At 49.0% G+C, this 21,586-nt stretch overlaps 1 protein-coding gene across 3 annotated transcripts in view; it reads right to left on the bottom strand.

Moving 5' to 3' along the window:
- Positions 1-21,586, bottom strand: part of LOC119163724 (CDK5 and ABL1 enzyme substrate 2) — a 137,367-nt gene that overhangs the window by 33,810 nt on the left and 81,971 nt on the right. For all 3 annotated transcript variants that reach the window (XM_075873466.1, XM_075873465.1, XM_037415788.2), the window contains exon 3: positions 8,421-8,556. In XM_075873466.1, coding sequence (XP_075729581.1) covers positions 8,421-8,556 — 136 coding nt within the window. The remainder of the gene's footprint in view (positions 1-8,420; positions 8,557-21,586) is intronic.

The raw sequence follows: 21,586 nt of genomic DNA, 5'->3' as shown, positions 1-21,586 counted from the left end.
CGGCGCGTGCAGAACGAACAATCGATATCCTGATGGGCTCCGGGCTCAACACTGTCCATGTGTTTCACGAAGAAAATAAGTGACGAGGATGAGACAAAGCCCGTAGAAGGGAGGCTGGAAAAGAAAACTCGTTCTAGGAGGGGTTTAGGGGCCCCTTAAAGAGTCCCCTAAAGCGATCCGATTCCAGAGACGAAGTAGTAGTTTCTTTGTCGCCTTCACTACCCTTTCCTACAGACGACGTGTTCTCCTCGCCACTTACGAACTTCACAAAGCACGTTTAGAATGACAGCGCTCCAAACTCCTCTGTTGAATAAAGTTTTTCTCCTCCTCCTAAGGGTTGGGCCTATCGGGCTTTCACACTTGTCGGCTAGAAGCAACTGTCTTCGCTTGCGCAGTCGCAAACGCACATCGAACGAAGTTAAATCACTCGATCGCGCACAGTAGTCACGTGACGCAAGTCAAGAACGGTCAGGTGGATGCGCAATTCACAACAGATATTTCACACAACACAATTCACAACAAATACTTCACGTATTTGAGATATATATATATATATATATATATATATATATATATATATATATATATATATATGTTTTAATGAAGAACTGGAGATGCTTTTGTCTGCAGCCTTCCCGCCTGACATGCCACTCCAAGTGCTGGCTGGTGATTGCGATATATAGACGGATGAACGCACAACACACACACGGACGCACACACGTGGAGCACAATGTTTACAAAGTCTCGTATGAACCGATCTAGAGTGTGTATACCCCAATGACGTCACGCGAATACCCTTCCTGGCGCCACCGAGTGCGCCACGAGAGAATGACCGACCTTGTTCCGAGAATTTTCAGAGGCTGTTTAAGGGGCCGTTAAAGCAAAACGGGCTCGTCACTGTATATACAGCACATCTTTACGAGACAGTCCCGCGCGCGACTCTTGTTTGTTATGCGAGCGCAGACGAAGCGTGTGGTGCGCCGAAAGAACCATCGCGCAAGGCGGCGCAGTCGTCTCCCAACCCCGCTTCGAGAACGCGGAGAGAAGTTCAAGGACTCTCTGCAGCGCGACCGCCAGCTGCCTTCCTCGACAGGACCCTTGACGCGACACGCGCAACCCACTAGTTATTACACGGCGTCGCGGTAAAGCAACGACATAAACAAATTAACGTGCGGCATTCTCCTTTCTCCTAAAAAGAAACAGAAAAAAAAAAAGGAACGCATCCATCTTGTCAGGCGTGTCTCGCCCTCTCCTTGTAGACACGCCGTCTCCGATCGTCTCGTCTGGTCTCGCCGGATCTCGTTTCGTCTCGTTTACATATGCGCGTATACGCAAAAACGCGGGGAAAAAAGAGAGAGATTGTGGTTATATCAGAAGAAAAGAACAGAAAGGTGCCGACCCGTAACTGTCTCTCCTTACGAGGACACCTCAACAGGTCAGCAGAGGAATGGGATATGGGGAATAAAAGATATAGGGAGAAGGAAGGAGGGATAAAAAGAATAGAAGGAAAATAGACGGATAAGAAGCCGCCAGCCAACGAGAGGAAAAAAGAAGGAGATAGGAAAGTGGGGATCCGGTCGAAGCAGTCCAAGGGCGGGGTGCCACAATGCGAGAGCTGCACGGCATCAGGAGACCGCGGAGGGCGAACCAGTCGGCGGGAGCTACGCTGAAGTCGGAGATCGCGAGGGCACAACCGTCCAGCTTGAAATCCTCCGAGCGAATCCGGGGAAAAAAGAATATATACGTATATATCGCCCATGTCGGTGTACAAGCAGAAGGCTGCGAGAGCGCAACCTCGCACATGCCTTCCGCGTAATTGCGTGCAGTATGGCCGACTGCTGGAACGCATTTAACCAAGTCCGTTGGATGCTATCCTGAGCAGTGCGTGAAATAATTTCGGCGTCGTCGATTCGGACGTGCTGTCAGTGCTGAGAAGGAAGACGGTACATGCGCGACTGAGTACACTCTATAAATAAAAGAAGAGGACGAAAAAAAAAAAAGTCATTTGACTACTTCTTGCGAGTCCTATAGCTGACACGCCCCGTCGATGACTCTCCATGTAGAGACACGTGAAATCTTTTTTGACGTAATATATTCTATTTAAAGAGTAGCACGACCCCAAGGAGAGTTACCGTGTCTCCTTAGAGGGAGCTGTATACGTGGCAAGTGAGGACTAGCTCACCGAAAAAGAAAAAAAAAACACACTCCTTTCCTTCCAGAGCGTACAGTTCACGGTCTGAACAAAGTTGAAGTCCAAGGCGCGTTTCTCAATTTGAACGCCGCTGCCGACGCCCATGTATTACACGCGAGATATGCAACATTAATTAAGGGAATCTTAAAGGGCGCGTTTCTTTGTTTAACAAGGTCTTGCTAAGTGTGTTGTACCTTCTTAGGTGTGTTGTGATAACTGTGACTTATATGTGAAACAAATTAAAGCGGTTGAAAAGGCCGCTTACCACCGGCAGGGATCGAAACTTCGACTATCTTCGCATATATACCACAATCATTACAATACTCCGAAGACACTACAATCAACGTTCCCCACAATCATTACAATACTCCGAAGACACTACAATCAACGTTCCCTATACTTTCCTCGGCAACATCGTTTTTTTCATTTCACACATACGATACTCGTTGCTCTGCAACCAAGAAATAAACGAGCGCTCCGAAAAGAATGAGCATTGCAGGGAGTGCGGTCACCATGTCGCAACCAGCTGCAATGCTGCACGGAATTATGAGGACTACACACACGACGGCATTGCGGAGAAGACCGGCAAGTGTATATGCGCGTATAGTTAGTTACAGACAGACGAGCGGCTCGTTACATGCATAGACGTCTTCCGCCTTTCTCGTTACGCTGTTAAAAGCTTCACACCTCAGTGCGCAGGCACGGTGAATCTGTTTGCTTCTTATTTATTTGCTCAACGTGCAGAACGCTAGAAATGCGGAAAAAAGGCGCGCTTGGAAATGAAAGAGAAACGTACAAGAACACATCCCGTAGGAAGTTTTCTTCCAGCTCAAACACGATGCGATTTCTGTAAACATCTGCTGCTTCAGGCAAGGCGCGCAGATATGCGAGTGGTAGAGACGGGGGGGGGGGGGGGGTGAGAGAGAGAGAGACGTTAAACGTGTGGAAGCTTGTTTTACGAAACCAGGTGGTCGTTATCATAATTCGAGTCCGACACAACTGCGCACGTGTCGACATGTACGCATTCGAAGCTAACCTATCCCACATAAACAAATTGCTACATCTTGGTCAACGGCACGATTAAGCAAGACGCCAGAGGCGGCGTTGAACGAACAATAACAAGACAAGTCATGTTTGAAGAGCCACAAGCGCAGCTTGATTACGAGATACGCCCGCGTTCACCGGACGATGTCCGGTTTAAGTTTGACCGGCTGAGGACGGTTCTTCGACCTGCAATGAAAATAGAAGTCCGCGACACCATGGCGTGTCGAAGGGGCAAGGGCAGGTCAACCCCCTCCACTCTTTGAATAGAGAGAGGGGAATATAACACAGGTAGAGAGGTTAACTAGACTATACGTACACCCTACAACCTACACATAGGGAAAAGGGGAAAGAGGAGAAAAATTATGTCTGGCTGATGCATGAGTATTCTTGTATTTTGATCGCAGCTTGAAATGCGGTCGGAGCGTGCGTGTATCGAACCTGCTACCTAAGGCTCAGCAACGCAACGCCAAGGAGACTACCATCTTATATGCAGGTATGTAGCGTCAGCATCACATACAGAAATGGCCCACCGAAAAATAACTTTAACGGCCCCTGTGCATTCGGCACTAACGGCTCATACGCAAGCACATCAGGGAGGAACGGTTTGGGCACCCAGATACAACAGTCCCGGCCTCTTTCGCACACCCCCTGCCGACGTCCACGTGCTCGACGTATCACAACACGGATGCTGCTTGTCGCAAATGCACTGCGGGCATTTCCAGCTGGCACGGTCACGACGCTCCCTTAGTCACGTATGCAGGCTTCGAATAATCGCGCGTCAGAGTCAACTATCTCCCCCACTCTCTCTCAACGCGTAAACGAATGCTTGCGATATCCAAAGATTGCGAGCTATTTTTGCCCTTCGACAAACGTCTTTCTCACATTCACAACGGAGGAGCCTGCCAAGCAGTCTGAACAGACAACCAAACGCAAGCGGGCGTCGCGCGGTCGATAGTTTGAATGATCGATTAGTAAACCACATTACACGCTTGCTTTCAGCTTCAAGAGATTTTTCCTGCAGCGGAGAACCGAAACTACGACATACGAGCTAGTCAGGAGGTTTCACTGAGTTGGCGGATGTTTAAAAAGTAATCCCGTAGCTGAGATACTTCGAACATCCCGTGGACGTCCGAGTTGAGACGTCCGTTCACGATGACACGGTGGAAGTCCGGCAGACGTTCGTCGTGGGCTTCGAAATTCGGAATTTTAACCGGATATCCACCGGACGTCCGCGACGGGCACTCGACGTTTGGAGTTTGTCAGACGTCCCCCGGACAAAGCGTGCCGCCTGGGTTCAAGGTACGGCGATAAGATATCGAAGACGGCGATTTGGTACGCACATGCGGGATTTGGTACGCACATGTGTTGGTCTTCGATGCTACGGCGCTTTAGGTTTCGCAGTCATACAGAAGGAAAGCGCGACCTGCCCTGAAACGAGCGTACGTCACTGAACAAAACAAAAAGAACGAAATGCACTGACTGGGGCGAAAGCCGTTCCGCCAAATTACGCTTGGTTCTCGGAAAACGCCCCATTTATCGGCAAGCGAGCGTGCATGTCGGCTTCGATACACGAGCGAAGAGGGGAGGGGGGGGGGGACAAAAGGACGCAGCATGAGCTGGCAGAGTTATACCAAGAAAAAATTATGATAAAGAAAGAAAAACGAGGTCGGTGGGGGAATTCTCCGAATGGCGGCTGTTACGAGTCGCGTATCCAGAAGAGAAAGAACGCGAGGTATACACATATATCTATATATATACGTCTTGGCATAGAGCAGCCACACGAGCAGACGACAATCTGCGCGAGATAGAAGAAGCAGAAGACAATAAAGATGGCAGCCGCCTCGTCGTCTGCTATACGTGACGGCCAGCTGTTTGGCGTTCCATAGAGCCTGAATCACGGTCCAGCTTTACGGCGTCGTCTGTGCTATGCCGGTTGGCCCGTGATCCCGGAAGCAAAACAAAAGGTTCCTTGCCCGCCAAGTGAACTGAACGGTTGCGTCTTGGCGGGAAGGTCTCTGTTGCGTATACTATAAATAGGTTACAGCCGCGTTATAGGTACGTTTACGATGCGACCTGCAGCCCCTTACATCAGTCGCACTGTCGGCCGCGTTAACAGTGACACTTGGCACACGACGATTCGCCTAAACACAATACGCGAGAGAGAAGTGCGCATGCGCCGAACTTGGTGCTAGAGCTTGTGTGTCGCGAATTCGCGTGACGAAGTTTAAGGCCGGCAAGGCGCCACAGCAAGATCATTGCGCAGCGATTTACAACGGAACCCACAACGAATCGGAACTGCCGCATAGGGCAGTTCGTTTATCATGAACGTTAGTATAGTTCATGAAAGAACCAGCTTGCTTATTAAATTCACTCGCGTATACTTTCTTTCTAGGACTAAGAAGTGAAATACTGCTGTATCACAAACGACCAATGGGCAGCAGGCACTAACGTGACGGCAACGTATACGCCATGTCGTTGTAATGTGTTTATAGAGAAAAAAAAAGATGCATGCAAAGAGCAATCTTTCACCACACTGGCCGTGCAACAAAATGGCAGCCTCGATGACGTCAGTGCATGCCTGCAATAGATCAACGGATTGCACTGACACCCCCGAAGCCGCGCCATGTTAGAGCACCAGCGTGGTGGGAACATATATCAACTCTATGGGTGGGAAGCAGGGTTCGTGACGTCACGCCAATGCTGCCAGCATAACGCACGCCACTTCCAACGTCATCCAGGTACAAAGGCCGACAACGTGCCGGCCGAGCCTTCGTCACATCAAAGCAATGTTACCATTTTTTGTAGTAAATAAGCTACGATGACCTCGTCTGTAGCACAGAGGTTCATAATTGCACACTAGAGGGAACTCTGCCGATAGTGTCTACGGGACCGGAAGTGGTTGTGACGTAACATGTTGTGGCGGATATGACGTCACAAAATATGGCGTCACAACCGGAAGCGGTAGCAACATCGTGCACATCCCCTACATGGCGCGAAATATTTTTTTTCTAAATTGTTGACCTTTTACGTACGTTACAAATACCCTACTTTATTGCGCCTTATGGCTCGCTGAATGCGTGCGCGAGACAAAAAAAAAAAGACGACCAACAAGAAACATTAAGAAGCAACGTCGTTTTATTAGCCAAATGATGTTCTTGCTATATACACTAAATAACTTAGCCGATAGAATTGTGACAACTGTCCACGAGCACAATAGTCTAATAGTTCGAAAACTCGATCACGTTGTCCAATCGTGGAAAACCATTGCAGTGAGACAGTAGCCTTCAGAATAACGCTTTGGCAACCGTAGAGTACAGCGTCTCGCTGCTTAGCGTGTTTCATTCACCGTAACCAAAGACGAGGGCACGCCGGCCGCGCGCCAGAGAAGGCAGTCGGCAGTCCTAGGAGCGGCTATCTACACATTTTGTCAGCTAGTTCCGCTCTGAAATGTCCCGCCCATAAACAGCACATAAGCAAATACATAAACTACGGAAGGTACACATTAAACCACCACGCGAAAGTGAGCGATGCCTCGTTGACCGCCGAACTAAACACAAAGTCTGATATCTGACAGATCGCCTGGACACTCCCCCCATTTATGGCACTCGACCGAAAATTGAGGCAGGCAATCAACCACTTATACAGGTGTCTGATAAATCATAAAGTAAATTTACAGTTAACTTTGACATATACAAAATCACGACTCCTAGGTCAACTATACTTGCGCAAAATCTGTTAGACAACGGACACCATCCTTCAGTTTCAATCATTATCATCACGATCACAGTGCGCAAGTTGGCGCCCTTCCATGTCTGTTTCGTACACCCTCTGAAAATTCTGGTCATTAAGTAGTTCATCGTCTTCGTCAGCCTCAATACGGCGAACGTTCCGGAGCATGCAATTTAGGCGCTCGTATACTATACGCCAGACCCAGCGGCCAATGCGTGTCTGTCTTCTGGATGCACGCCAAGCCAGTTCGCTCCAGAGGTAGTCAAGGCTTTCTTCCCAGTATACACCCAGACCGCACCGCAATTCGACTGTTCGTGTAATCTGCCTCCGGAGGTTGGCGTGGCTCCCAGTCCGTCGGACATCGAATGCGTGCGAGCGCCGTACACGATGGCGGAGCTCCAGGTACCAGGACCAGATGCCATGGGAGGCACTGTCCACGATGAGCGAGTACTGCAATGCTTTCTACAATGTAATTGCACTGTTAGAGGAACTTCTTTTTTCTCTCTTTTTCCGCATCGTAGCAATAATCGTCACCTCGTAAAACTAATACAGTTTGCACCAATGGCGGAGCTCCAGGCACCAAGACAAGATGCCATGGGAGGCACTGTCCACGATGAGCGAGTACTGCAATGCTTTCTACAATGTAATTGCACTGTTGGAGAAACTTTTTCTCTTTTTTTCCCCGCATCGTAGCAATGATCGTCACCTCGTAAAACTAATACAGTTTGCACCGTTTGGGGAGTTTTTTTTTTTGTACCAGAACATTAACAGTCATCTGGGTTTGCCCTCAATAGTTCTGCACTCCCAGGGGAGTGTTTTCGCACTAAAAACAAGTCACCTATCTTCCCTCTGAATGAAGTTTTGTACCTTCACTGGAGTGCTTTTTTCCCAAAAAAATTTTGTCGCAGAACGAAAATAGATATCTTGTTTAACACTACATATACCTTATCCCATTTCGAAAGTTTCTGTCTCCGATCAATGTTCATATGGCGGATCACAATGCTCACTGTAAATAGCTTTGAACCCTTAGAAGAGTATTTCCCTTTCCAAACAATAATAGTAATCTGGCTTCATTCAAAATACACTTTGGTATCTTTATAGAAGTCTGTTCTCATTTCGCAATACCCCAAAGTTCATCTATTCTCCAGTGCGTCGGTAACGCAGGCTCCTAGGCGCATGCTTCAGAGAAGGGTTCAACAGAGCAAACACGGGCCGAAGAAAAGAAAACGCGAGGACGGTCACTCCACACAAACGTACGGCCGGGATTCGAACCCACGAGCCCGAAGCTAAACGGCGCGACGCAACAGCCACCGAGAAACCACGGCGTCGAACGGCGCCAGGTTTCCCAATACTTTGTGATATCTATGGGGACAAAAACTCTATGCATAGTCTGACATGCTCGCTCGCATGCACGGCGAAGGGGTAAACAGGAGGGCCATATACCGTATGCACTCACCTCTCATCCCGCACGGGTTGGTCCCGGCTGTTGCTCTTGGCGATGACCTTCTGCTCGAAGGAAGAATGGGAACTGTCCGAGAAGCTGCCGGACGTCTGGCGGCTGCGACTGGATGACACCGGCGCCGCCCCGCTACCTGCACTCGCGGCGATACGAAAAATAATGAGAGTTAGACACCTGGAAACACGGCAATGGCAAGGGAATAAAAATAAAAGTCGCAGTTTTGCCGCAAAGGCGCAGCAATGAACGCAATAGCAACGAATTGGAAGGTCACGCGCAGAAGCAAATCGAAACATGCCCCACGTTTCTCGCTGTCACACCTGTCCCGTTATTAGGGAGGCGATCGCCGGGCTAATTCCAAGAGCCGAAGTATCGGCCCCCCGAACCGCACCACGAAAGCGTGGACAATTTAGAAGTGGTCCTTATTGGTGCGCCAGCGGACGCCGGCTGTGGCCCAAAGAACAAGACAGAGCCGAGAGTTGATAAACAAACAAAATTATATTCTCATTAACGGCAGATCAAAACACAATACACCCGTATGCACACTCCACAATAGTTACATACAATACGTCACCAAACGAACAATGTACTACACAGTACAATCAACCACACTTGAAACAACGGACACAGACAACAATACGCACTACAATGCAGTCGCATGCATTGAACAACCAAGACACTTAAAGACCAAAGAGATATAAAACCTATTCAGTCCAAAGTCCTTGGAACAAAAGTCTGAATGATACTCTTCCGAGAATCACTCACTCAAAGTCCAGCGTTGTTGTCGTTCCGCAGCTCTCGAAGTTCTCTTCCAGGAAACCTCCCGTCTTCAATTGGCCACTCTTCCAACTTCAACTTCTTCGCCGGAACACGTCGGCTTCACACTCGCAGCGGTTGCCACGGGTCTTCGCTCGATAGCGGTAAACACACACTCTTGCCTGTAGCTCGAGCCGTCCCTACGGACCACAAACTTCGCCGACTACACGGCGGACTCTCTACGCACTCTGGCGCTCACTTCCGTCTCCTCCTGTTCTGTCACTACGGGCAGAACCTTCGCCGACTCCACGGCGGAATTCCTACGCGCTCTGGCGTTAACTTCCGTCACCTCCTGTTCTGTCACTACGGGCAGAACCTTCGCCGACTCCACGGCGGAATTCCTACGCGCTCTGGCGTTAACTTCCGTCACCTCCTGTTCTGTCACTACGGGCAGAACCTTCGCCGACTACACGGCGGAATTCCTACGCGCTCCGGCGTTAACTTCCGTCACCTCCTGTTCTGTCTTCTCGGCCGCTCGATTAAATACCTTCCGCGCCACCTTCCAGAAATTTCTGGTCATTTCGTCGGCGCGATACGCGGCGAAAGCTGGGAAGAGGGCGAGACAGTTGGAATGCCCTCTCCGGCCGGTGAGTCAACTCGGTATGGCCCCGCCCACTTCTTTCTGGAAAAATCGCGGGCTTGCTGGGCCGCCGATGTGGGGTGAGGAGGTTCGTCTGCGAAGCCGTGCTTCTGCGGGGAGAGCGCGCGCCCGGGGGCCCTGGATGTTTGCTTTCTTTTTTTTTTTCTTTTTACCTCGCGGCGTTTCTGCCGCCCGTTGTCGCAAGGATTTGGCGGCGCGCTCTTGTTTAGCGCTCGTTCTGTGACACTGCCCCCCACTTTAAGAATATTATCTCATAATATTCAAAAACCACACAGACGAGCGCGCACAGTCACCACACATTCTCACAGACTGTAACACAATCCGTCGCTCATGACACTTCACATTCACAATATATCACTCAATACAATCGTACATTGTAGTTCAATTCCACAACACATGAAATATAGCCACAGGTACATGCCTACAACACTTCATCACACATTCTAAACAATACAACCGTACAAAGTTCTGTCTATCCAACAATTATACAACACCATACATCACACCATCGCACAGAACACCGACTCACTCGACATACACTTGAGACACAGGATAACAAGAACCTTAACAAAACATATGTCACTCAGCCCTGCCGAACACATTCTGATTCCACCTCAGCACCTATCTTGAGTACTTCGAACAGCGCTTGCGCCCCTTTTTGCGGTGCTCGCTCGATCTCTTCTTGTGCTTCCACGTTCTTTTCCGGCGAGCCCTTTCCAACGACGATATCTGAGGCGTCGTCTCAGCCATCGTTGTCTCTTCCGACACCGTTAACGCGTCATTACATTCGTCGGGTCCTGTCTGTTTATTTACCCGCTTGATCATGCCTCTACATTTTGCCCGGCTGGCCAACTCCGTCTCCTTTACACTGTCAGTCGGTTGAGGTCGTGCCGACGTACGTCCGGTTGCTCGGCCCGTGAACTGATTCGACACGATCGTCTTCTCCTTCGCTGTCTCTTGCGCCGCAGCTTCACCTTGGGCTCTAGTGAGCTCCGTCACGGGATGTTCCTCCACTGTATCTCGCGGCCGCTGTGTTGGCGAGGGCTCTATCTTCGGGTCTTCTCCCAAACATTCTGGATCACTTGGCCCTCGCGCCCCGTCGATGTTTCCGATGACAAGGTCATACAGGGGGGTCGTCATGCATAACGCAGTAACCTTCCCGCTGAAGTACGGGGTTTCAACCTCAATTTCGGCTTCGGGAAGCATCCGAACCGTACGGTCAATTAGGCAAACCGGTTTCGTTCTGCCTGTCAACTCACTTTCCCGTACCAAATTTCTCCGCACGATAACCGTGGAGCTGCCGGTATCTCTTAACACCGTAATCTCTTTGTCCGCAACTTTTCCAGGCAGCGCTGGCATTCCTTTCGTAACACCGGTTGGCTGTTTTGACATTACAGCACCCACAATAGGAATTTTCTCCCCATTCTTCAACTCTACGAAGCCTTCGGTGACGGCATTATTATCGGATTTCGGTGCTGCTTGCACACAGGATACCTGGTGAGTTTGACTCACTCCGTTTCGACATGCATCCGCTTTGTGCCCAGTCTGACCACACTTGAAACATTTTACTGCCGTAGGGCTCGTAAAGATCGTTCGACAGTTTTTCGCGCGATGACCCACTCGGTTGCACAGAAAACATCGCGGAATGCTCTCTGGTGCACGCTTCTTTTCTTCGGCAGCCAATTTCTTCGAATCATCGGGACAATCCTTCTTGACCTTGGCCAAATTAGTTCCTCCTTGCGCTTCTAAGAATTGATCAGCCAATTCAAGCATTCCTTCAAATGACTCCGCCTTCCTCTCTTTCAAATACAGCGACAGGCTTGGGTGGCAACTAGTAAGAAATTGTTCTTTAATTAGCAGCTCTCTAAGTTCATCATACTCCTGTGCTGTCCCTGAAAGTTCAATCCATCTGTCGAAATAATGGCAAAGTCGGGCGGCATACTGCGTAGCCGTTTCACCATCAGCTGGCTTTCCTGTCCGAAATCTGTCCCGGAATCCTTCCACAGTGAATCTAAATCGCTTCAACAAAGCAGCCTTCACCTTTGCGTAGTTGGCTGCATCGGTCGGCGTCAGCCTGCCGTACACACTGAGCGCTTCACCACTCAAGCAAGTACTCAAAGCAGTTGCCCATTGATGTTCCGGCCAATTCTGGCTCTTCGCAATCGTCTCAAATCGGTGGAGGTACGCGTCTAGGTCGTCCTTCCTTTCATCAAACGCTACGAGCAGCTTGCTTGGGTTCAAGCGGAAGCCGTGATCTTCCCGTTCGCTGCTTTCAACTCTAGCTTGGACGGGAGTTTCGTTTCGCTGTTGCAAACGGAGCCGCTCGAGTTCAATTTCGTGCTGCCGCTGCCGTTCCCTTTCAGCCATCTCCGCTTCTCTTTCTTCTTTCAGCTGGCGCTCCCTCGCTTCTCTTTCTTCTCTCGCCCTTTCGGCTGCCAACTTCTCTCTCTCCAGCTCCAACTTCAATTGCTGCTCTCTTTCTTCCTTCAGCTGTCGCTCTTTTGCCTCTCTTTCTTCTTTCAGCTGTCGCTCCTTTGCTTCTCTTTCTTCTCTCGCCCTTTCAGCGGCCAGCCTTTCTCTCTCCAACTCAGCTGCCTTTTCTTCCTTGGCCCTCTCTTTTTCTTCTTTTTCCTTCTGGGTGACCCACTTCCGTAGTTCGGCGCCAGAAAGACCCATCTTTTCACCAAGAGCAACTAACTTTTCGAGATCCATTGTGTCTCGCAACTAAAACCTTGCCGCGTGCAAAAAGTATCTGCCTAAATCAGTCTATCGGAACACTCCCCTGCACTCGTTAACGAGAAACACTGAACAACACACAAAATCGTTCCGATAGCACTATCAACAACTCGAGGCTCTTTCTCACTACTTTGGACACACTGTGCACCAAAAAGTCCTGTCGCGGACGCCAGATTAATTGTCACACCTGTCCCGTTATTAGGGAGGCGATCGCCGGGCTAATTCCAAGAGCCGAAGTATCGGCCCCCCGAACCGCACCACGAAAGCGTAGACAATTTAGAAGTGGTCCTTATTGGTGCGCCAGCGGACGCCGGCTGTGGCCCAAAGAACAAGACAGAGCCGAGAGTTGATAAACAAACAAAATTATATTCTCATTAACGGCAGATCAAAACACAATACACCCGTATGCACACTCCACAATAGTTACATACAATACGTCACCAAGCGAACAATGTACTACACAGTACAATCAACCACACTTGAAACAACGGACACAGACAACAATACGCACTACAATGCAGTCGCATGCATTGAACAACCAAGACACTTAAAGACCAAAGAGATATAAAACCTATTCAGTCCAAAGTCCTTGGAACAAAAGTCTGAATGATACTCTTCCGAGAATCACTCACTCAAAGTCCAGCGTTGTTGTCGTTCCGCAGCTCTCGAAGTTCTCTTCCAGGAAACCTCCCGTCTTCAATTGGCCACTCTTCCAACTTCAACTTCTTCGCCGGAACACGTCGGCTTCACACTCGCAGCGGTTGCCACGGGTCTTCGCTCGATAGCGGTAAACACACACTCTTGCCTGTAGCTCGAGCCGTCCCTACGGACCACAAACTTCGCCGACTACACGGCGGACTCTCTACGCACTCTGGCGCTCACTTCCGTCTCCTCCTGTTCTGTCACTACGGGCAGAACCTTCGCCGACTCCACGGCGGAATTCCTACGCGCTCTGGCGTTAACTTCCGTCACCTCCTGTTCTGTCACTACGGGCAGAAACTTCGCCGACTCCACGGCGGAATTCCTACGCGCTCTGGCGTTAACTTCCGTCACCTCCTGTTCTGTCACTACGGGCAGAACCTTCGCCGACTACACGGCGGAATTCCTACGCGCTCCGGCGTTAACTTCCGTCACCTCCTGTTCTGTCGTCTCGGCCGCTCGATTAAATACCTTCCGCGCCACCTTCCAGAAATTTCTGGTCATTTCGTCGGCGCGATACGCGGCGAAAGCTGGGAAGAGGGCAAGACAGTTGGAATGCCCTCTCCGGCCGGTGAGTCAACTCGGTATGGCCCCGCCCACTTCTTTCTGGAAAAATCGCGGGCTTGCTGGGCCGCCGATGTGGGGTGAGGAGGTTCGTCTGCGAAGCCGTGCTTCTGCGGGGAGAGCGCGCGCCCGGGGGCCCTGGATGTTTGCTTTCTTTTTTTTTCTTTTTACCTCGCGGCGTTTCTGCCGCCCGTTGTCGCAAGGATTTGGCGGCGCGCTCTTGTTTAGCGCTCGTTCTGTGACACTCGCGAACAAATAACGCACGAAACGTATAAACGCGAATAAGCGTCTCAGTTGTATACTTAGCTGTGTCTGAAAAAGTGCGCTCTTTTCACGAACGGAGACTGTGCAACGATTGCAGTGACCTTTGTGCACCCGGTAACTACAACATAATCGTTCCAGCAAAACCTAAAGGCTAGCCAAAACGTATACGATCCTCCCCACTGCAAGATAAGGGTGCGTGATCGAGCGTCCAGTCCCCGTGGCAAAGTATCCTCTACCCGGGGCAAAGTACGCGTGGGAGATGAGCGCGCGCCGCCGCGTCGTGACTACAGGACGACGCGCGCTCATTACGCCATCTTGCTGGTAATGCTAAAAACACAATAGTTCCCCCTTCCTTCCCGAGATGCCCGGCACCAGCGGTAAATCGTAGATATAAATAGCTTGCCGTTTGAACGTTCGGGGACGAGTTCTTCTGCAGCTCAGTGGTTAACGCCTCGCGCTCACGTCTCAGTGGTCCCAAGTTCGATTCCGCGCACCGGAGTCTTTTCCTAGACTTTTTCTCACTCGCGTTTTCATATATATAGATACGTATACATAGACGGAGAGTGACGCTGACGCCGGCGGAAAAGTCCAGCCGAGAGTGTCCCCATAATTGATATCGCAATAAAGAAAGTTAAACATCAGAAATCACTACAATGAGAACGGAGTAAAAATGAGTTAGACACCCAAGCCATTATAAAGAGAGTATATATGAGTTGTACGCCGGCAGTCACGACAATTCGAAAGGAATAAGAAACTCTTCTAACAAGCGTTCACAACGCGAAGGGAACAAGAAAAGAGCTAATCAGTTGTAATCACTGCAATGCGAAGGGAATAAAAAGAAACATTTAAACACCAGGAATCATCACAACAGCGCGAACGGAGTGAAACGGAGTTAGTCGCAAAATATTGTAATACGAATAGAGTAAACATAGGGGATACAGCTGCAAATATGTCAATTTGAATAGAATTCGAAGGGACACGGAATGAGTTTAAACACTACGAAGGGAGTAAAAAAAGAAAGGCGGTTTAAACTCCTGGAATCACTACAACGAACAGAATAAAAAAAAATTTAAGCCCCCAAATGACACACTACGAAGGATATAAAGGTTACAGACCTGAAATCACGGCCATTTGAAGGGAATAAAAACGTAGTCAGACACGTGTTTCCAGGGTCAACCAAATAAAAAAAAAAGTGGCCAAAGATCTGCTATCTTGAACTGAAGCAATAACGCAACAGAAAAGGTGAAATTCCGGTCAGGCAGGAGCCTGTTAGGATACGAACAGATCGAGGTGTGCCTCCAGTAAACTTAACAGCGATTAAAGAAGTACAGCGGCCGTGAAAGTGCATTGCGGAGTTAAAGGGCCATGACACCCAAGATTCGATCATAATCTCCGTTATGTCAGTTCATTCTTGTGATTTCGCAAGTAAGCTCGCGAAACTTCAGCGCATTCGGGCGAGCAGTTAATAAGTGAATATTTTGACAACCACACGAGCGACCTGAGAGCCGGGCAACACTGCAGCGCACTCGCGAGTCGTGACGTAACAAGTAGCCAGCGGTGCGAGCCCCTGCACTTCTGCCAATATTGTTCCGTGATTCTGCAGGTGAAATCAATAAATATATATATATATATATATATATATATATATATATATATATATATATATATATATATATATATATATATATATATATATATATATATATATATGTCACGGACGGCTATTTTCGGCGACACCGCGTCACGGCAATTAACGGGCGCCGTACTCCCCGACTGACCGTGAGAAACGGCGGCACATGAAAGGGAACCGACAAGTGCACAATGGGGTGCTCTCCTTAGAACGTCGCCGCCGACGGTTGATCCTTTTGTAACTGTAGCGGCGTCTGCAAGGTCGTAGAAGGCCACGGTATACCCTGACCAAGGATTAGACTACGAAACGCACCCACTGAGAGCTAAGTGGTTGACCGTTCTCACGGGGAAAAGCGTGGGAAACGCTCTGGTGGCCAAGCCGTATGACAACAACCCGACAGGTTGTCACTCTCGCTAGTTGCGGGCCCTCTCCCAATTAAAAAGGGGTGGGGTCAAAATATTTTTGGGGCGGAGTTTCCCCTCAATTAAACACGCATGATTGGACCCAGCTAGAGGTCTCTTGTCCCCAAGGAAGAGAGCGAGGAGACACGAGGGGGATTTAAGCGCAGGATTTTGCCCTGCTAGGCAGACTAGTCGCTGACCAACATGGTGTAGAAACAGATCAACAAGCATCTCTTCTAGAAGTTTTTAGTGTGGCTCTGTATCGGCTGGCCACCTAAACTTAGCCGTTCGTCTAGTTGTGACGCGATTAACGTCTGCAACGTAGACATCGGGACTTCGCCTCGAGTTAGCTCAACCTGCTCGAAGTCACCTGCAAGCACTAGCCTCCCGGAGCCACCAGCGTTGCAACACCGCCGACATCGCAGTCGTGCCAGAACTCTCTTCGACTTCTCGCATCCGATCGTCGGGGACACAACGCTGCCGGTCATCGCACGTATGCCTTCACCTGTTTATATCTTCGAACTTTCTCCTCCGTAGTTGTATTCTTGTTAGTTTGTGTAGTTTGTAATAGTTCTCTCTCGTAAGCTGATTTATTGTTTCTGTTATATATTTCTTTAGTTGTATCAAGTGTCGATGTATTGTGTTAGTTGTTTTGAAGTGTTGTATTAGATCCCGTGTGCTGCAATATCACTAGAGTAAAGTTTCTTTTGTTTTCTCACGTCTCTGATCTCTTCACTGTCTCTGCTTGCGTACGGAACGAACCAACTTGCTGTCATTCCCGTCGCCGACTTCGCGCTGGCGACGCTAGAGTGGCAGCTTGTAACAAAACTGGCGTCCGCGAGACAGGACGTTCCGTACAAAAGTAAGACAGTGAGGGGTGAACGGGAACCGTGCGGACAGCGTGGTGATAGAGCCACACAGTTGAAGCGGTTGCAGCCTGCATAAGATTGCGCTGTTTTTATAGTGGCATTATAGTGACAGTTTGCAGTATGGAGTGTATGGATTTTGATAAGTGGATCGCGCACGGTAAACAGTTAGGCTTCGAGGGCACCGAACTGAGACAATGGGTTAAGGAGCAGCAGGCGTTAGCCAGAGAAGAGCGGGCACTGGCCCGGGGGGAGAAAAGGGAAAAAGAAAGGGAGAGAGAGCGCAAAGAAAGGGAGAGAGAACGCAAAGAAAGGGCGAAAGAACGAGAAGCGGCAAGGAAAGCGGCAAGAGAAGCCCGAGAACGGGAAGTGCAGTTACTGCAATTAAAGATTCGCCTCAGTGAGGGTAGCAGGGTGAGCCGATCCAGCAGTGAGCACGGCGATGCCGGCGAGAAACTGTCATTTGAGCAAGACACATGGTGTCAAGGGCTACTCACGGTTCGGCCTTGCGAGGCAAATGAAGCTGTTGCGCGACTCAGTCAGCAGAACGCGAACAACGAGGTAGTTAAGGCAGAGATGTTCCGGTCGTTCGGAACTTCGGTCTCGACAAAAGAAGAGCAGCTCAGACAAGAGTCCGAAAGAAAGCGCGAAACAGAAAGACAGCAGTCTGAAAGCGAGGCGCATCGGAAAGCGCTGGACGTTAAAGTGTGGCAGGAAACGTCAGAACCAGAAATCGCGCTAGAAAAGGGCCCGCATATTCTCGAATGCCTCCATATAAATGATGTAGAGAACGAGGCCTTGGCCGGTCTCGAGGTAGAGACAGTATCAAAAAACGGTCCTAGCGAGGATGAGGTGTGTGCCAGCAGCCCTAATGGACCCAGTAAGAAGCTGGAAACCATCCTCATGCCTCGAGAGGACGTCTCGAGATCGTCACATGCAGATAGGGTTAGCACAGTGGCTAAACACAGCGAGAACGCGACGCTTCAGGAATGCAGCGATGCCATCGGAGAGGGCCCAGTTAATGGTTTCATCAGCATTGACAAAGATAATTTGGCCCAACAGTCCGTCGTGACGAAGAGTTCGAAGAGCGCTAGCGGGAGGGAAGACCTAGCACTAGCTCCAACGAGCTTCCCGACTTCTGAGGTCACGACACGACATGATGATGGCATCGAGAGAAAAGAGGCAAGCAAACATCACCGAAAAACTAAGAAGCGAAAGCGTTCGGCACTGCCTAAGCCTAGGACTAGTTCCACCCCGTCGCCAGAAAGACGAAGGGGTAGGCATTCAATCAGTTTTAGGAAACGTCAATGGTGGCGTTCAGCCTGGCACAAGCGGCGAGCCAGCTTTGGAGAAGGAAAAGGAGGTGCATCACCCAAACGAAAGGCGCGTTTTAGTTCGACAACTTCAGGAAGGCGACCTTGTCCGAAGGGCCAACATCGAAAGATCACAAAAGCTAAAAACTGCGTCGGGGCGAACACAAAGGGACAGTGGCCCCAGTTTTCCCCCTGTTTCTGGCGTCCCTTTCAAATTCCTGAAGGGAACAGACCAATGTGGAAAATGAGGTGTGACGGCAGTGCACTGCTTAGAGTTTGTGCATTTTGTATCCTCTGGCGTGTTCGAAAAAACCGCCGGGACCGCGACCTCATCGGGTGCGATTCAGGCGAATCTATTGTAGAAAAGGGGGCACGGTCAGTTGAGTAATTGTTGCACGCGCGTACTAAGTATAATTATTCAGGGCAACATTGGAGATTCATATTTGAGTTGTTTTAATTTGTATAGGTCACAAGATTTGATGTAAAGTTTTCAAAAGGAAAACCGCCGAGCCAAAAGCTGAAAGTTAGCATCGAATTAGTTTAATCATGAGTGCGAAAATTTGCATAAGGTAAAACCCGAGAAAATGTGTCATTTTTCTAGTTGTTTCAAAGGTTTAGTGTGGCATCGTATGCCTCCACTGCCATGGGGATGTGGCATGAATGAGCATTTGAGGAAGATGTTAGCATAAACCGAATGATTTCGTAAATTGATTAAGATTGGCGTGACCCGGTACAGTTGTCGTTGCGCGCATTGAGACTTGAGGTCTATGAGCATGTTTTTTTCCTTCCGTCGGTTGTTTTCTGTTTGTATGTACGTATTTCATTGTATAAGAAGTGTATTTTGAGTTATTTTCTTTTTGCTTGGTGCATTGGTTGTTTTTACTTGCTGTAATGCACATTGAAGGATTGCACTACAGTTGAGGAGCGCACCTGTTCCGTTTTATTTTGTAGTATACATTCGTGCAGTGTATTCTGTATTGATGGCTGCCGTACACGGCTATTTCCTCTTCTTGTTTGTATGGCGCATTGATATTGTTGCGTGTAAATGAAGCTGGCACTCTAACAATTGTTTGTTTTTCCTTTTGTTGTTACTTTGATGCACTCTGCCTATGTGTGTTGTGTGTGAGAGGGACAGTCCTCATGCCTCCCTTGTTGGTGGTGTTTTGTTCCTTGTTGTCGAAAAAAATTCCCCTCCGTGTGAACAAATGTTATGAATAACATTCTGAAGGTGGGGGGCAATGTCACGGACGGCTATTTTCGGCGACACCGCGTCACGGCAATTAACGGGCGCCGTACTCCCCGACTGACCGTGAGAAACGGCGGCACATGAAAGGGAACCGACAAGTGCACAATGGGGTGCTCTCCTTAGAACGTCGCCGCCGACGGTTAATCCTTTTGTAACTGTAGCGGCGTCTGCAAGGTCGTAGAAGGCCATGGTATACCCTGACCAAGGATTAGACTACGAAACGCACCCACTGAGAGCTAAGTGGTTGACCGTTCTCACGGGGAAAAGCGTGGGAAACGCTCTGGTGGCCAAGCCGTATGACAACAACCCGACAGGTTGTCACTCTCGCTAGTTGCGGGCCCTCTGCCAATTAAAAAGGGGTGGGGTCAAAATATTTTTTGGGGCGGAGTTTCCATCAATTAAACGCGCATGATTGGACCCATGTAGAGGTCTCTTGTCCCCAAGGAAGAGAGCGAGGAGACACGAGGGGGACTTAAGCGCAGGTATTTGCCCTGCTAGGCAGACTAGTCGCTGACCAACATGGTGTAGAAACAGATCAACAAGCATCTCTTCTAGAAGTTTTTAGTGTGGCTCTGTATCGGCTGGCCACCTAAACTTAGCCGTTCGTCTAGCTGTGACGCGATATTAACGTCTGCAACGTAGACATCGGGACTTCGCCTCGAGTTAGCTCAACCTGCTCGAAGTCACCTGCAAGCACTAGCCTCCCGGAGCCACCAGCGTTGCAACACCGCCGACATCGCAGTCGTGCCAGAACTCTCTTCGACTTCTCGCATCCGATCGTCGGGGACACAACGCTGCCGGTCATCGCACGTATGCCTTCACCTGTTTATATCTTAGAACTTTCTCCTCCGTAGTTGTATTCTTGTTAGTTTGTGTAGTTTGTAATAGTTCTCTCTCGTAAGCTGATTTATTGTTTCTGTTATATATTTCTTTAGTTGTATCAAGTGCCGATGTATTGTGTTAGTTGTTTTGAAGTGTTGTATTAGATCCCGTGTGCTGCAATATCACTAGAGTAAAGTTTGTTTTGTTTTCTCACGTCTCTGATCTCTTCACTGTCTCTGCTTGCGTACGGAACGAACCAACCTGCTGTCATTCCCGTCGCCGACTTCGCGCTGGCGACGCTCGCCAGCGCGAAACACTCGCCTATTTATCAAAACGTCAATGAAACAGACGTGCACATGTTGACATGACATCTGTCTGTGCCACTTCCAACAACGTATTAATTGCGTACTCATTTTTTTTTCTGTGTATAAAGAAAACCCGCGAAATATAGAAATTAACGCAGGATTGAGCTCACACCCGCGAAAGAAAGCAGTGCCCACAAATAATCTTACTGGAAGCAACCGCTTCGGCTTTTTTTTTTTTCCGTTGCCAGAGACAGCGTTTTGCATATTGGCCAGGGTATACAGGTCGGGTGCCAACATGTGTCGCGGTTTTGCTGGGATTCCTTCCGCTTGACTGTACGCGTTTCTATCACCATTCAGATCTCACTGTGCAACTAACTGTTCGCGGCCGGAGATCACTGTTCTGATCAGATCGATTACAGCCTGACTGTGTAAGATCAAAGCGGCACGTTTATTCGGACGGGAAGTGGCAGAAGCGCGATCTGCATTTTTTTCTTTCTACATTTCCTTGATTGCCACTGGATATCTCAAAGTGCGCTTGAGTGAGGATGTTTTTTTTTTTGATACGCGCAGCGGTGTACTCAGGTTTTTTTTTCGTATTTCGCGGGCTTTTTTTCCATCAACATGAACAAATGAGCGCGCAATTAATTCGTTTCAACATGCGCCTATATGACTCACATTTTGATAGTTAGGCGAGTACTTTGAGTTACAAATATCATTATGACTAATAAATTATTTGGAATTATCGAAAAAATTAATAGCGGCTACTACAGTACAGTGGATACAAGTACAATATGTACTAGCTTTACTTCGCGCAATGCCGTTCCCATTATTTTAAAGCACGGGGGTGATAGCTGAAACAGCATATATATACTTCCTGGCACTAATATTGGATAATTTGCTCTG

Source organism: Rhipicephalus microplus, chromosome 9, assembly GCF_043290135.1.
Source record: "Rhipicephalus microplus isolate Deutch F79 chromosome 9, USDA_Rmic, whole genome shotgun sequence".
Taxonomy (NCBI): Eukaryota; Metazoa; Arthropoda; class Arachnida; order Ixodida; family Ixodidae; genus Rhipicephalus; species Rhipicephalus microplus.
Note: the sequence above shows the minus strand (reverse complement) of the source record. Positions and strands in the feature narration are given on the sequence as shown.